Below are 14,972 nucleotides of genomic sequence, written 5' to 3'. Positions count from 1 at the left end.
GCATTAAAAATATTAAGTGTGTATATAAAAAATATTTTCGACATGTACAAATAAGTATATTAAAGAAATTTACAATGCGTATGAAAAAAATATAGAAATAAAAAAACCTATAATTTTCATGTTTTTTAAATTTTAATCATGGATTAACAATTTTAAGTACGTATAGAAAAATATATTCTGGTGTAAACAAGATATATATATATAATGTGTATGAAAAAAATAGAAATATAAAATAATATAATTTTCATTTTATGAAAAAAATTCAATAATGCATTAACAAAATCTCAAATGTGTATACAAAAAATATTTCTGATGTATACGAAAAATGAATACAAAATATGTACATCTGTATGGCAAAATGTAGACATCAAAGTTTATATTTTTTCTTAAAATGTTAATCATATTTTAGGATCCTGTTAAATGTGTATATAAAAAATGTTCCTTTTGTATACAAAAATGTAAAATATGTATGGAAAGATACATGAAAAATTAAGTTTTTAAAAAATATTAATAATGAATTTAGCAAATGCGAAATGTGTATATATAAAAGGTTCCTACTATATAATTTTTTTAAAACTTTTATGGAAAAAGTAGAAATAAAAAATATAGATTTAAAAGTTAATCATGGATTTTCGAATGTTAAATGTGTATATAGAAAATATTCCTGGTGTATACCAAAATGTACAAAAGAGCAAAGAATATCTATAAAAACCGAAAAGGAAGCACAAAAGACAAAGAAAAGCATCGGAAAAAACCAGTAAAATTTAATACCGTAGGAAAAAATATATAAAAGAATGGAAAGGAAAAAAGTAAAAACTGTGAAATAAACGAAGAAAAATGTTAAAAAAACAAAAAAATGGTGAAGTAAAAAATGTAAGAAAAAAATAAAAGAAAACAAAAAGGAAGGAATAAAAGAAAAAAACCAGGACACTAGCTCGCCCTTTTTACGCATGTGGTCTTCATGCAAGTGAGATATTTCGGGGAGCTCCTATTGAAAAAAGATCCGCAAAACCTGCGAATTTGAGGACTCGGAACTCGGGTCGCCTCTTCGAGACATTGTTCAGCTAACCACTTCAGCTCGTCGATCGCTGTGACTAAACTGAACACGAATTCTTAAAGAACTATTGCAGCCGCTTTATTTATTATGCAATAAACCTTACATTTTTTATACTATATATGAAAAGAAGTTTGTCAGATTTTGGAAAAAAGTTCACCAATTGGAAAAGTTCATCGTTTCTGAAAAAAGGATCATCCAATTTGATAAGTAAAAGTTCATCCATTAGAAAATAAATCCACCAATTTTGAAAAAAGTTCACAAAATGTGAAAAAAGTTCATCGATTTTCATAAAAGCTAATATAATTTGAAAAATAAAGTTCATCGAATGAAAAAAAAGTTCATTGAATTTTGAATAAAGTTCACCGAATTAGAAAAAGTTCATCGGTTTTCAAAAAAGTTCACCGAAGCTATGAATAAGTTCACCAATTGTTCAAAAGATCACAAAATTTGGAAAAAATAATTGAATTTGAAAAAAGTTCACCAAATTTGAAAAAGTTCATCGGTTTGAAAAAAAGTTCACCAAAGATATAAATACGGTTACCAATTTATTAAAAAGTTCATCGATTTCGAAAAAAGTTCACAACTACGAAAATAGGTTTATCTAATTTCAGGAAAAGTGCATTGAAAATAAGTTCATTGAATTTTAAATAGTTCATCAAATTTGAAAAAAAATCATCAAATTGAACAAAGTTCATCGAATTTGAAAAAAATCATCAATTGCTATAAATAGTTCACTAAAAAAAGTCCATTGATTTTGAAAACAAAATTTCATCAAAGCTTAAACAGCATCATCGATTTGTAGTTCACGCATTTAAGAAAATAAAAACATGAAAATCGATGAGGGAGAAAACCTGGAAGAAGAAAAAAAAGAAAACAGAAAATGAAAATGGGAAAAAGGATAAAGAAAAAAAAAGAAAACAGAGAAAGAAGGAATAAAGAGAGAAAGAGTTGAAGATTAACAGATCCTGCGCTCTAGCGCGGGAGGTCGCTGGCTCGATTCTTGTCGAGGGCGCATTATTTTTTTGAAAATTGACATATGCAGTAACGGGCCGGCCCAGTGTGGGGCGCTGTAGGCGCCCGTTTGTAAATTTGCCTATAATGGGTGCTGAGGATTTGCCGATATTTCGCGCCATCTCGGAACCAGATTATTACATTCCAGTTGGGAAAAAAATTATATGAGACGAGGTCTCATATAAACCAGGTGAGATCCACCCTAATGGATGACATGTGGCATTCACAAATCACAAAGCATCTAATCTCTCCCCCACCTGAAATTGGGGGTGGGGTAGATGCTTTGTGATTTGTGAATGCTACATGTCATCCATCAGGATGGGTCTCACCTGCTAACCCGTGAGACCTGGTCTCATGGAATTTTTTTTCCTTCCGGTTGGAAGCCCTTCAATAGATCATGCATACTTTTTCTTGGGTTCCTTTAGTGGCTCATCCTTATTTTAGGCAACGACCACAGTGCAGTCCTTTTCATTTTCATTGTGGGTACACCACGTGGTTGTGGATGATGTACCGCTATTAATTGATTGGTGCCGATGTGCGGAAAAAAAATGGACCAGTGCCTAGTTTTTCTTAAATAAAATAAAGAAATATAATGTGAAAGCCAATTTTACAGTATCTTAAAGTAGAGATGGCAGCTATGACATCAGTTATTATATTTTAACATTCATAATACCGATTTTTTTGGAGATTTTAACGTGCATAATAAGGTCAAAATGAAGGATAAAAAGGACACAGTGATTCGGTGCTCGAGCTCAGATGCTCCCGAAATCGCTGGCGTCTGTTGCTCGCTCGGGATCCGCAAAAATTGACCTGCCGTTTCTGACGCGAAGGTGGAAAAAAGCCCGGTACGACGATATACTGTAGGAAACAGTGGTTCGCTCGTGGGCCCAAATCGTATGAGGGAAACGGGCCGCTCGGACGTCGGTTCCGGTCCGTGGACCAAAACGTCGGCTTTTAGTCCGAGCCACGGATCAGATAAGGCTTTGGAGATGGGAAACGTTTTACGCCGGGGTGCCGGCCGAGTTTTCGGCCGGTCGCTCGCGACATGCGGGCTGACTCGTGGCCCCGCACCGCTCCCTTTCCCCACCAGACCTTTTCCCCACCTTATCCTCAGCCACACCACACCCCTACCTTTTCCCCACCTTATCCTGAGCCACACCAGCATCTATCTTCATCAAATCCCTCTCACCATGGAAGCCCTCTCAAGCTTGATTCCTCCTATCTCTCTCCTTTCATTCCTCCTGTAGCCATGAGAGCACTACTTTGTTGCTGCTCCACCGTGCAACCCCCCCCCCCCCACCCGCCGCATCACGTGGAACCGGCCAGCCTAGTGGCTGGCAACGAAAATTCTTGTTGATAAAGCTTCAACCTCCGGCTGGATTTTTGCTGGAACCACTGGTTGGGGATGTTACAAGCAGGGAGGATTTTTGCAGCAACTATAGTCTTTTTTTGCTGGAACCGATCCTAATTTTTCCTACCATCTTGTTTTGATTTTGCTGGAAGTAGTCTAAAAATTGCTACCACGGTCTTTCGATTTTGCTGGAACCGGTATTTTTTTTCTGCTTCAACCTAATACTGGAGATTTTTGCTGGTAAAGCTTCAACCTCCGGTTGGATTTTTGCTGGAACCGCTTTTGATTTTTGCTGGATCCAGCATTTTTGATTTTGCTGCCTATGCTAGGATCTGGGGCGGCGACCGACGGCGGCTGCTATGTGTTTTGCTGCATAGGTTTTTTTTGCTGGAACCAGCAATCAATTTTGTTACAACCAGCTGCAGCGGAGCTGGAACCGGCGAGATTTATTTTGTTTTTGACCTTTGGTGAGGGCGCATTTTTGTTGGAACTGTGATATATTTTTGCTGGGACGTTTTTTGGTTTTTGCTACTACAAGCGAAACCCTTTTTCGTTGTTGAAGCTCTTTTTGATGAACACGGTGGTGGAAGCCGGTTTCGCTGGCGAGCTGAGACGGCAACGACGGGGGCTGCTGCAACCACGATGCCCACATGTTGGAACCAGCCGACGAAGAGCTGCAAACGGCAGGAGCTGAATCTTCGCGGGTAACCGTGCTGTAGTCCCGACGGCCGCAAGACGAGAGGCATCAGGCCGGCAGCACGGTGGCACATGCGGTGGGGCTGCAACGGGAATACAAGGCAAGGCGGTGGCGCACGCGCGGTGCTGCAACCGGAAGAAGAGGGAAGGCGGTTGGCGCGGGCGGAGGCTGCGTTCTCGTCCTCTCTCTTTTTTTTTTCCGTGTGGGAGGTTGACGAAGGAGGGGAAGGGGGATTGATCTGACTTTTTTTTAGAGAAAGGGGATTGATCTGACGGTATGGATGTACAGATCGAACGGCCCTAGGCAGACCGGCCGAAAGTTTCGGCCGGCGCGCCGGCGCCTATCACTGGCCTTTGGAGATACCTGAGCCGTCTTTCCCGAAACCTCATCACTTTTCCCCTTCCTCGAATACGGTACCTCTTGCGGCGGATCTCGATCTACACCGGCTGTCACGGGATGGAACATGCTGGGCTTGTGTTCCTTCCCGATGCCGTCGACAGGTTAGTTGCCGTAGATTTGGAAGTTCACTTCTTCTTCGGTACAACCCCCCTAAACACACCAACGGCTGAGATCGTTCCGTACCCCTTCATAAAAAAGGGTAGGATCGTCCCAGCACATAAAAAGCCGCCGCCCGCGCGACGGGGCTGTACCCACCCGCGCGACAGGGCTGTACCCGCGCGACGGGGCTCTACGCCGTCTACCCGTAGACGCGTCCGTCCGCGTACGTACGACGACGACCCTAGACAAAAAACGACGTGACATGATGAGCGACGTACTCGTGGCGATGTGGCATCGGCTGGACGAAAAAAAATAAGACGACGCGACGTGTGGGGACGACGACGCGACATGTGTGGACGGGGCGGTTGCGTGCCATCTAAGCGTCGGTCAAAGACGGTTCCCGACGCGGCGGCCGGCCCGATGCGCCATTAATGCCGGCGTTACGCCGGGGCGTCGGTCACCTACCGGACGGCGCCCCCCATCCACCGACGCCTGCCTTTAAAACACCGCCCCCATCGCCCGTCTGCCTCCCGTACTCCACTCGACGCGCCTCGACCGCTCACCCCACCCACCGACGCGCTTCCACCGCCGACGAGCTCCCATTCCCGGCGGCCTCCATGGCGTCCTACGGCGGCGGCGGCGGCAGCTCGTGGCCGACGAGCCTGGACACGCCGGAGACGGACGAGCTCATCTGTCTCGGGTTGATGGTGCCGCCGGGCTGCCGTCTGCCGCGCGTGTTCCACATCACCGCCGACGGGTACCCGACGAGGGGGGCCGGTGCGACGACGGCCGAGCTCCGCCAGCACGACGGCGGCCGGTGGAACATCGTCCGCCGCACGAGGTTTTGGAAGGGCAAAGACTTCTGGGCCGTCGTCGCGCAGTCCCGTCGGGAGATGTGGACTGGCGGCTCGTCATCGGGCCCGGGCGGCTCGTCGTCTGTCCCGCGCCGGCCCCGACATCCCCCTCCGGCAGCCGCGCCGTCTCCGAGCTCGTCCTGCCGTCCGGTTCCCGCCATCGCCCGGCCCGCCTCCCCTCCCGTTGTCGAGATCCCGCCAGAGCAGTTCGCACTGCGCGAGGACAGCAACCCCGACGACTGCCCCGGCTACCTCATCGCACTGCGGGTGTCGCAGGCAGAAGCGGCGGCCGCTGCGGCGAGAGAGGCCGACGAGCTGCAGGCCGCACTCGGCGCAGCGGCGGCAGCAGAGGCCGCCGAGCTGCAGGCCGCACTCGGCGCGGCGGCGGCCATCGAAGCGGCCAGGGGGACGACGGCTACTGGGAGGATGGTGGCAAGAGCAGCGACGACGGCGACGGTGACGACGACGGTGACGTCGGCGCGGGGGAGATCGTGGACCTCGCCGACTCCGACGAGGACGAGTAGATTAGGATTTGTTTTTTTTCATCGAGTAGTAGATTAGGATTGATTAGTTATGTTTAATTAAGTTTAACTAAGTCATGTTTAATTAAGTTTTTATGTTCTAATGTTTAATTAAGACATGTTTAATTAAGTGGGCGTTCGGTTTATATGGTTAGTTCGGTTCGGTTTATTCGGGTTTTCTAAATTTCGGTTTCTGTAAAATAAAAACCTAAATAATCAAAGTAAAAATATAAATCGAAGCTTTTTAACCAAAATTTGTCGGTTTGGTTTGTTCGGTTAACCGTAAAACCGATTATGTATGCGTCTCATATGCCATATGGAATAGAAAGAAATCAATATATTAAACACATATGGAATAGAACATTTTTAGAAATTACACTTTGAAAATTTATGACTTTTTTCAGAAAATGATGATCATGTTTTTCAACATATGATTTTTTTAATAAATATCACGGATATTTGTGGAATGGTCCGAACATCTTTTTATAATTGCACTCACATTTTTAGTTTCATGAACATTTTTAATGTCCAGTGAACATTATTAAAACTGAGTAAGTAAAACCTTTTAAAATCGAAACAAAACCAACCCAAAGAAACAGAAGTAAAAAAGACATAGAGAAAACCCGCCCAGAAATCAGGGGTAACCTTCTAGAAGGTTCCCAAATCCGGAAACAATGTACGGCCCATGCGAATAAGAGATTATTTAGCGCTTAAGATTTTCCCTGATAAATGATACTACTGACAATAAGAAAGGCATAGCATCAACTCCAAAAAAAGAAGTTAACAAAATGCTCTTTGCACACATGTCTTATAGGATTATTATTTTCGGGTGTTTCTTGTATATTTAGGTGTAATCCTTTGAGAGGATACCGTGGTTCTTTTTTACCAAGTTGCCCCTCGAAAAAAATGATCGACTTTGGCGGATGCGACGGAGAGAAGTACGACCGAGGTACCCTCCGCCCATACCAAAACCACCGGGTTGCACAGCAAGTGCCAGTGCGGTTTGCCGGAATGCATCCAACTTTTGGCAGCGCGTGTGGGGCCCTGCCCGGGGACCGCACGCCAGAGATGAACGAAAACGGACTACGAACGCACGTTGCGTCACGTGCGGGCAGTGTTTTAGGGGTTTTCGTTGCGAAAAATCATAGAAAATCCGTACAGCGTAGGAACGCGACAAATTTTGGCGTGCGTGGCCTGCATGGTCACTCTGGCCCGTGGAAAACAAATATTCGACTTTGGCGGATGCGACCGAGAGAAGTACGACCGAGGGTCCCCTCCGCCCATACCGAAACCACCGGGTTGCACAACAAGTGCCAGTGCGGTTTGCCGGAATGCACCCAACTTTTGGCAGCGCGTGTGGGGACCCGCCCGGGGACAGCATGCCAGAGATGAATAAAAACGGACTACGAACGCATGTTGCGTCACGTGCGGGCAGTGTTTTAGGGGTTTTCGGTGCGAAAAATCATAGAAAATCTGTACAGCGTCGGAACGCGACAAATTTTGGCATGCGTGGCCTGCATGGTCACTGTGGCCCGTGGAAAAAAAATGATCGACTTTGGCGGATGCGACCGACAGAAGTACGACCGAGGGTCCCCTCCGCCCATACCGAAACCACCGGGTTGCACAGCAAGTGCCAGTGCGGTTTGCCAGAATGCACCCAACTTTTGGCAGCGCATGTGGGGACCCGCCCGGGGACCGCACGCCAGAGATGAACGAAAACGGACTATGAACGCAAGTTGCATCACGTGCGGGCAGTGTTTTAGGGGTTTTCGGTGCGAAAAATCATAGAAAATCTGTACAGCGTCGGAACGCGACAAATTTTGGTGTGCGCGGCCTGCATAGTCACTGTTGCCCGTGGAAAAAAATATTCGACTTTGGCGGATGCGACCGAGAGAAGTACGACCGAGGTTCCCCTCCGCCCATACCGAAACCACCGGGTTGCACAGCAAGTGCCAGTGCGGTTTGCCGGAATGCACCCAACTTTTGGCAGCATGTTTGGGGACCCGCCCGGGGACCGCACGCCAGAGATGAACGAAAACAGACTATGAACGCACGTTGCGTCACGTGCGGGCAGTGTTTTAGGGGTTTTCGGTGCGAAAAATCATAGAAAATCCGTACAGCATAGGAACGCGACAAATTTTGGCGTGTGTGGCCTGCATGGTCACTGTGGCCCGTGGAAAAAAAATGATCGACTTTGGCGGATGCGACCGAGAGAAGTACGACCGAGGGTCCCCTCCGCCCATACCGAAACCACCGGGTTGCACAGCAAGTGCCAGTGCTGTTTGCCGGAATGCACCCAACTTTTGGCAGCGCGTGTGGGGACCCGCCTGGGGACCGCACGCCAGAGATGAACGAAAACGGACTACGAACGCACTTTGCGTCACGTGCGGGCAGTGTTTTAGGGGTTTTCGGTGCGAAAAATCATAGAAAATTCGTACAGCGTCGGAACGCGACAAATTTTGGCGTGCGTGGCCTGCATGGTCACTGTGGCCTATGGAAAAAAATGATCGACTTGGCGGATGCGATCGAGAGAAGTACGACCGAGGGTCCCCTCCGCCCATACTGAAACCACCGGGATGCACAGCAAGTGCCAGTGCGGTTTGCCGGAATGCACCCAACTTTTGGCAGCGCGTGTGGGGACCCGCCCGGGGACCGCACGCCAGAGATGAACGAAAACGGACTACGAACGCACGTTGCGTCACGTGCGGGCAGTGTTTTAGGGGTTTTCGGTGCGAAAAATCATAGAAAATCCGTACAGCGCAGGAACGCGACAAATTTTGGCGTGCGTGGCCTGCATAGTCACTGTGGCCCATGGAAAAAAATGATCGACTTTGGCGGATGCGACCGAGAGAAGTACGACCGAGGGTCCCCTCCGCCCATACCGAAACCACCGGGTTGCATAGCAAGTGCCAGTGCGGTTTGCCGGAATGCACCCAACTTTTGGCAGCGCGTGTGGGGACCCGCCCGGGGACCGCACGCCAGAGATGAACGAAAACGGACTACAAACGCATGTTGCGTCACGTGCGGGCAGTGTTTTAGGGGGTTTCAGTGCGAAAATCATAGAAAATCCATACAACGTCGGAACGCGACAAATTTTGGCGTGCGTGGCCTGCATGGTCACTATGGCCCGTGGAAAAAAATGATCGACTTTGGCGGATGTGACCGAGAGAAGTACGACCGAGGGTCCCCTCCGCCCGTACCGAAACCACCGGGTTGCACAGCAAGTGCCAGTGCGGTTTGACGGAATGCACCCAACTTTTGGCAGCGCGTGTGGGGACCCGCCCGGGGACCGCATGCCAGAGATGAGCGAAAACGGACTACGAACGCACATTGCGTCACGTGCGGGCAGTGTTTTAGGGGTTTTCGGTGCGAAAAATCATAGAAAATCCGTACAGCGTAGGAACGCGACAAATTTTGGCGTGCGTGGCCTGCATGGTCACTGTGGCCCGTGGAAAAAAAATGATCGACTTTGGCGGATGCGACCGAGAGAAGTACGACCGAGGGTCCCCTCCGCCCATACCGAAACCACCGGGTTGCACAGCAAGTGCCAGTGCGGTTTGACGGAATGCACCCAACTTTTGGCAGCGCGTGTGGGGACCCGCCCGGGGACAGCATGCCAGAGATGAATAAAAACGGACTACGAACGCATGTTGCGTCACGTGCGGGCAGTGTTTTAGGGGTTTTCGGTGCGAAAAATCATAGAAAATCTGTACAGCGTCGGAACGCGACAAATTTTGGCATGCGTGGCCTGCATGGTCACTGTGGCCCGTGGAAAAAAAATGATCGACTTTGGCGGATGCGACCGAGAGAAGTACGACCGAGGGTCCCCTCCGCCCATACCGAAACCACCGGGTTGCACAGCAAGTGCCAGTGCGGTTTGCCAGAATGCACCCAACTTTTGGCAGCGCATGTGGGGACCCGCCCGGGGACCGCACGCCAGAGATGAACGAAAACGGACTACGAACGCACGTTGCATCACGTGCGGGCAGTGTTTTAGGGGTTTTCGGTGCGAAAAATCATAGAAAATCTGTACAGCGTCGGAACGCGACAAATTTTGGCGTGCGTGGCCTGCATGGTCACTGTGGCCCGTGGAAAAAAATATTCGACTTTGGCGGATGCGACCGAGAGAAGTACGACCGAGGTTCCCCTCCGCCCATACCGAAACCACCGGGTTGCACAGCAAGTGCCAGTGCGGTTTGCCGGAATGCACCCAACTTTTGGCAGCATGTTTGGGGACCCGCCCGGGGACCGCACGCCAGAGATGAACGAAAACAGACTACGAACGCACGTTGCGTCACGTGCGGGCAGTGTTTTAGGGGTTTTCGGTGCGAAAAATCATAGAAAATCCGTACAGCATAGGAACGCGACAAATTTTGGCGTGTGTGGCCTGCATGGTCACTGTGGCCCGTGGAAAAAAATGATCGACTTTGGCGGATGCGACCGAGAGAAGTACGACCGAGGGTCCCCTCCGCCCATACCGAAACCACCGGGTTGCACAGCAAGTGCCAGTGCTGTTTGCCGGAATGCACCCAACTTTTGGCAGCGCGTGTGGGGACCTGCCTGGGGACCGCACGCCAGAGATGAACGAAAACGGACTACGAACGCACGTTGCGTCACGTGCGGGCAGTGTTTTAGGGGTTTTCGGTGCGAAAAATCATAGAAAATTCGTACAGCGTCGGAACGCGACAAATTTTGGCGTGCGTGGCCTGCATGGTCACTGTGGCCTATGGAAAAAAATGATCGACTTGGCGGATGCGATCGAGAGAAGTACGACCGAGGGTCCCCTCCGCCCATACTGAAACCACCGGGATGCACAGCAAGTGCCAGTGCGGTTTGCCGGAATGCACCCAACTTTTGGCAGCGCGTGTGGGGACCCGCCCGGGGACCGCACGCCAGAGATGAACGAAAACGGACTACGAACGCACGTTGCGTCACGTGCGGGCAGTGTTTTAGGGGTTTTCGGTGCGAAAAATCATAGAAAATCCGTACAGCGTAGGAACGCGACAAATTTTGGCGTGCGTGGCCTGCATAGTCACTGTGGCCCATGGAAAAAAATGATCGACTTTGGCGGATGCGACCGAGAGAAGTACGACCGAGGGTCCCCTCCGCCCATACCGAAACCACCGGGTTGCATAGCAAGTGCCAGTGCGGTTTGCCGGAATGCACCCAACTTTTGGCAGCGCGTGTGGGGACCCGCCCGGGGACCGCACGCCAGAGATGAACGAAAACGGACTACAAACGCATGTTGCGTCACGTGCGGGCAGTGTTTTAGGGGTTTCAGTGCGAAAATCATAGAAAATCCATACAACGTCGGAACACGACAAATTTTGGCGTGCGTGGCCTGCATGGTCACTATGGCCCGTGGAAAAAAATGATCGACTTTGGCGGATGTGACCGAGAGAAGTACGACCGAGGGTCCCCTCCGCCCGTACCGAAACCACCGGGTTGCACAGCAAGTGCCAGTGCGGTTTGACGGAATGCACCCAACTTTTGGCAGCGCGTGTGGGGACCCGCCCGGGGACCGCATGCCAGAGATGAGCGAAAACGGACTACGAACGCACATTGCGTCACGTGCGGGCAGTGTTTTAGGGGTTTTCGGTGCGAAAAATCATAGAAAATCCGTACAGCGTAGGAACGCGACAAATTTTGGCGTGCGTGGCCTGCATGGTCACTGTGGCCCGTGGAAAAAAAATGATCGACTTTGGCGGATGCGACCGAGAGAAGTACGACCGAGGGTCCCCTCCGCCCATACCGAAACCACCGGGTTGCACAGCAAGTGCCAGTGCGGTTTGCCGGAATGCACCCAACTTTTGGCAGCATGTGTGGGGACCCGCCCGGGGACCGCACGCCAGAGATGAACGAAAACGGACTATGAACGCACGTTGCGTCACGTGCGGGCAGTGTTTTAGGGGTTTTCGGTGCGAAAAAATCATAGAAAATCCGTACATCGTAGGAACGCGACAAATTTTGGCGTGCGTGGCCTGCATGGTCACTGTGGCCCATGGAAAAAAATGATCGACTTTGGCGGATGCGACCGAGAGAAGTACGACCAAGGGTCCCCTCCGCCCATACCGAAACCACCGGGTTGCACAACAAGTGCCAGTGCGGTTTGCCGGAATGCACCCAACTTTTGGCAGCTAGGATGGACTACCTATGCATATGGACCCGGGTATGATAGCAAGACATGCACGCCGTCCAAGTTCAGCTCGGAGACTGAGAATGCCAGGGAGAGCCGCTGCGGCCGCCCGCTTGGCCTACGGTTCGACCAGAAATCAGGCGACCTCTACGTGGCCGACGCGTACAAGGGGCTGATGCGGGTAGCGCCGGGCGGCGGGGAGGCCACCGTGTTGGTCAACCAGGTTGACGGTTATCCTCTGCGCTTCACCAACGGTGTTGACGTTGATCAAGTTACGGGAAAGGTCTACTTCACCGATAGCTCGATGAACTATCAAAGGTCGCAGCATGAGATGGTCACTCGCACAGGAGACTCGACGGGCCGCCTCATGAGCTACGACCCACGGACATCGGATGTCACGCTGCTCCAGGCGGGCATGACGTACCCCAACGGCGTCGCGCTCAGCGCCGACCGCACCCACCTCGTGGTCGCATCTACCGGACCATGCAAGCTACTGAGGCACTGGATCAAAGGGGTCAACGCAGGCACATCCGAGCCTTTTGCCGACCTGCCCGGCTATCCAGATAACGTGAGGCCCGACACCAAAGGAGGCTATTGGGTGGCGTTGCACCGCGAGAAGAATGAGTTGCCCTTTGGTCGTGATAGTCATCGTCTCGCTGTCAGGGTCGGTAATGATGGGAAGATAGTCGAGGAGATGAGAGGGCCAAAGAAGGTGAGGCCCACCGAGATTATGGAGAGAAGCAATGGCAAGATCTACTTTGGTTCGGTAGAGCTTCCTTATGTCGGCGTTGTTAAGCGCAAGTAGAGAACTATTGCAGTAGATGCATCGGATGCCTTTTTGTTTCTTGTTCTTACCACCTAATGTAATTCTCCATTTGTTTATTTTTTTTGTCAGACGGACTATTGTAATCCAGCTTTTCTACCAGCAAATAATTATTTGTTCTTTCCTCCATATTAACGTGTATAAAAGCTAAATTCTTCCTATAGAATTTTCTCCTGTTAAGGGCCAACCTGCATGCTATTCCTAGCGATAGAGTAGGGACGCACCATGCACTCATGGATTGTTCCCTTCACGTAAACACGCAAAGTCCAAGTTTGGAACATGTATGCGCTCTGTTCTTTTCATTAGCAGAGTTGCAGTGGCCGGGGACAGTGTCCCAGCACATAAATGAAGTGCACGCCGCACGTCCATTGCATGTGCTCGGCGGCCAAGCCTTCAAACCAGAAATCCTCTTCCTCTGTTTCTTTGTTTTGACCAACGTACCAATACTATGTATGTGTACTCAATCAACATGCATGCAATGCAATGCCCCCAAGCAACATCTCCTGCATGCTTCCATTGGCGGTTCCGCTACAGCTCCCTGCCCACCTTCCTGTCGCACAGGTGCCTGATGCTGTGCTGCGCCCAAATGCTCCACTACCCTTGCCGCCTCCACCAACTCCAAGACCGACACCAGCAAACGCGCCGATGACAGCTAATGATCGTCACGGCGTCGAAGGTGCATGGGCTGATAGTAACAAACTTAAGGCGCTCCGCGACTACCGCCGAGCACACGAACTCTGTTTCAAGTGCGGGGAACGTTGGGGCCACGATCATATGTGCCCCACATGAGTGCAGCTGCATATTGTTGAAGAACTGTTCGAGCTCTTCGGTATCGACGCAGGCATCGACACTTCACCGACGCCTGAACCAGGGGCATCTGAAACTGTCATGGCTATCTCACGAACAGCACTGTCGGGCGGAGTTTCAGCTAAAGCTTTCCAACTCCGGGCTTGGATACAAGGGCATGAGGTATTGGTACAAGTCGATTCAGGCAGTACCACATCTTTTCTGGATCAGACGCTAGCCAAGTCGCTGGACGGAGTGACATCTCTGGCACGCGCGTGCACGGTGCGCGTCGCCGATGGCGGAGAACTCACATGTTCTTTTGCAGTTCCCCAGTGCACCTGGTACTCTCAAGGCCATGAATTCACCACCAACATGAAGGTTCTACCATTGGGTACTTATGATGCCATTTTGGGCATGGATTGGTTAGAGGAAAACAGCCCCATGTTTGTGGATTGGCGAGCAAAGCGCATTGAAATCCATGCTGCCAATGCAGCAATTTGTCTGCAAGGGCACGACGCCCAGTCCACAGTTCGCCACACAATCAGCAGCCTGCACCTTCAGAGTCTGATCAACAATGAAGCAGTCACACATGTCATTTTCTTGCACTCGGTCACTTCTGAAGAAGAACTCCTGCAAGCCATTCCTGATTGTATCCGACACGTATTGCTCCAATTTGAGGATGTGTTTGGGGAGCCAACTGAGTTACCACCATGGCATTCCTGTGATCATCGGATACCCCTCATCCCAGGAGCACAGCCGGTGAACATTCGTCCGTACGAACATAAGCTAGAACACTAGACTGAAATAGAGAAACAAGTGGCAGAACTGCTCTGCGCCAGTATCATTCAGAAAAGCTCGAGCCCTTTTGCTTCTCCTGTTATCTTGGTCAAGAAGAAGGATGACACTTGGCATCTCTGTATCGACTAAAAATATCTCAATGCTCTCACCATCGTGGGGAAGTACCCGGTTCCGGTCATTGAAGAATTGCTGGACGAACTTCATGGAGCTCAGTGGTTCTCTAAGCTTGATCTCCGAACGGGATATCATCAGATACGATTGGCAGAAGGCGAAGAATTTAAAACAGCATTCCAGACTCACTTTGGGCATTTTGAGTTCAAGGTGATGGGCGCTGGACTGGCTGGTGGACCAGGAACATTTAATGGCGCAATGAACACTACCTTGCATCCCCTGCTCAGAAAATGTGTCTTGGTGTTCTTTGACGACATTCTGGTTTTCAG

The 14,972-nt window shown here is 49.8% G+C and overlaps 1 protein-coding gene across 1 annotated transcript; it reads left to right on the top strand.

The window, feature by feature from the left end:
- Nucleotides 1-5,231: 5,231 nt before the first annotated feature.
- LOC123067974 (protein STRICTOSIDINE SYNTHASE-LIKE 10) lies at nucleotides 5,232-12,956 on the top strand. The gene is made up of 2 exons (XM_044490524.1): nucleotides 5,232-5,936; nucleotides 12,127-12,956. The coding sequence occupies exons 1-2, from the start codon at nucleotides 5,232-5,234 to the stop codon at nucleotides 12,928-12,930; spliced, it is 1,509 nt and encodes a 502-aa protein (XP_044346459.1). The 3' UTR covers nucleotides 12,931-12,956.
- The last annotated feature ends 2,016 nt before the right edge of the window (nucleotides 12,957-14,972 follow it).

Source organism: Triticum aestivum, chromosome 3B (assembly GCF_018294505.1).
Source record: "Triticum aestivum cultivar Chinese Spring chromosome 3B, IWGSC CS RefSeq v2.1, whole genome shotgun sequence".
In the NCBI taxonomy this organism is placed as follows: Eukaryota; Viridiplantae; Streptophyta; class Magnoliopsida; order Poales; family Poaceae; genus Triticum; species Triticum aestivum.
Note: the sequence above shows the minus strand (reverse complement) of the source record. Positions and strands in the feature narration are given on the sequence as shown.

Bases quoted from the DNA above. Each gene is read 5' to 3' on its own strand.
- LOC123067974 (XM_044490524.1), top strand. From the start codon at position 5,232: ATGGCGTCCTACGGCGGCGGCGGCGGCAGCTCGTGGCCGACGAGCCTG. The intron at 5,937-12,126 runs GTGACGTCGGCG...AACTTTTGGCAG, and splicing joins CGGCGACGGTGACGACGACG to CTAGGATGGACTACCTATGC.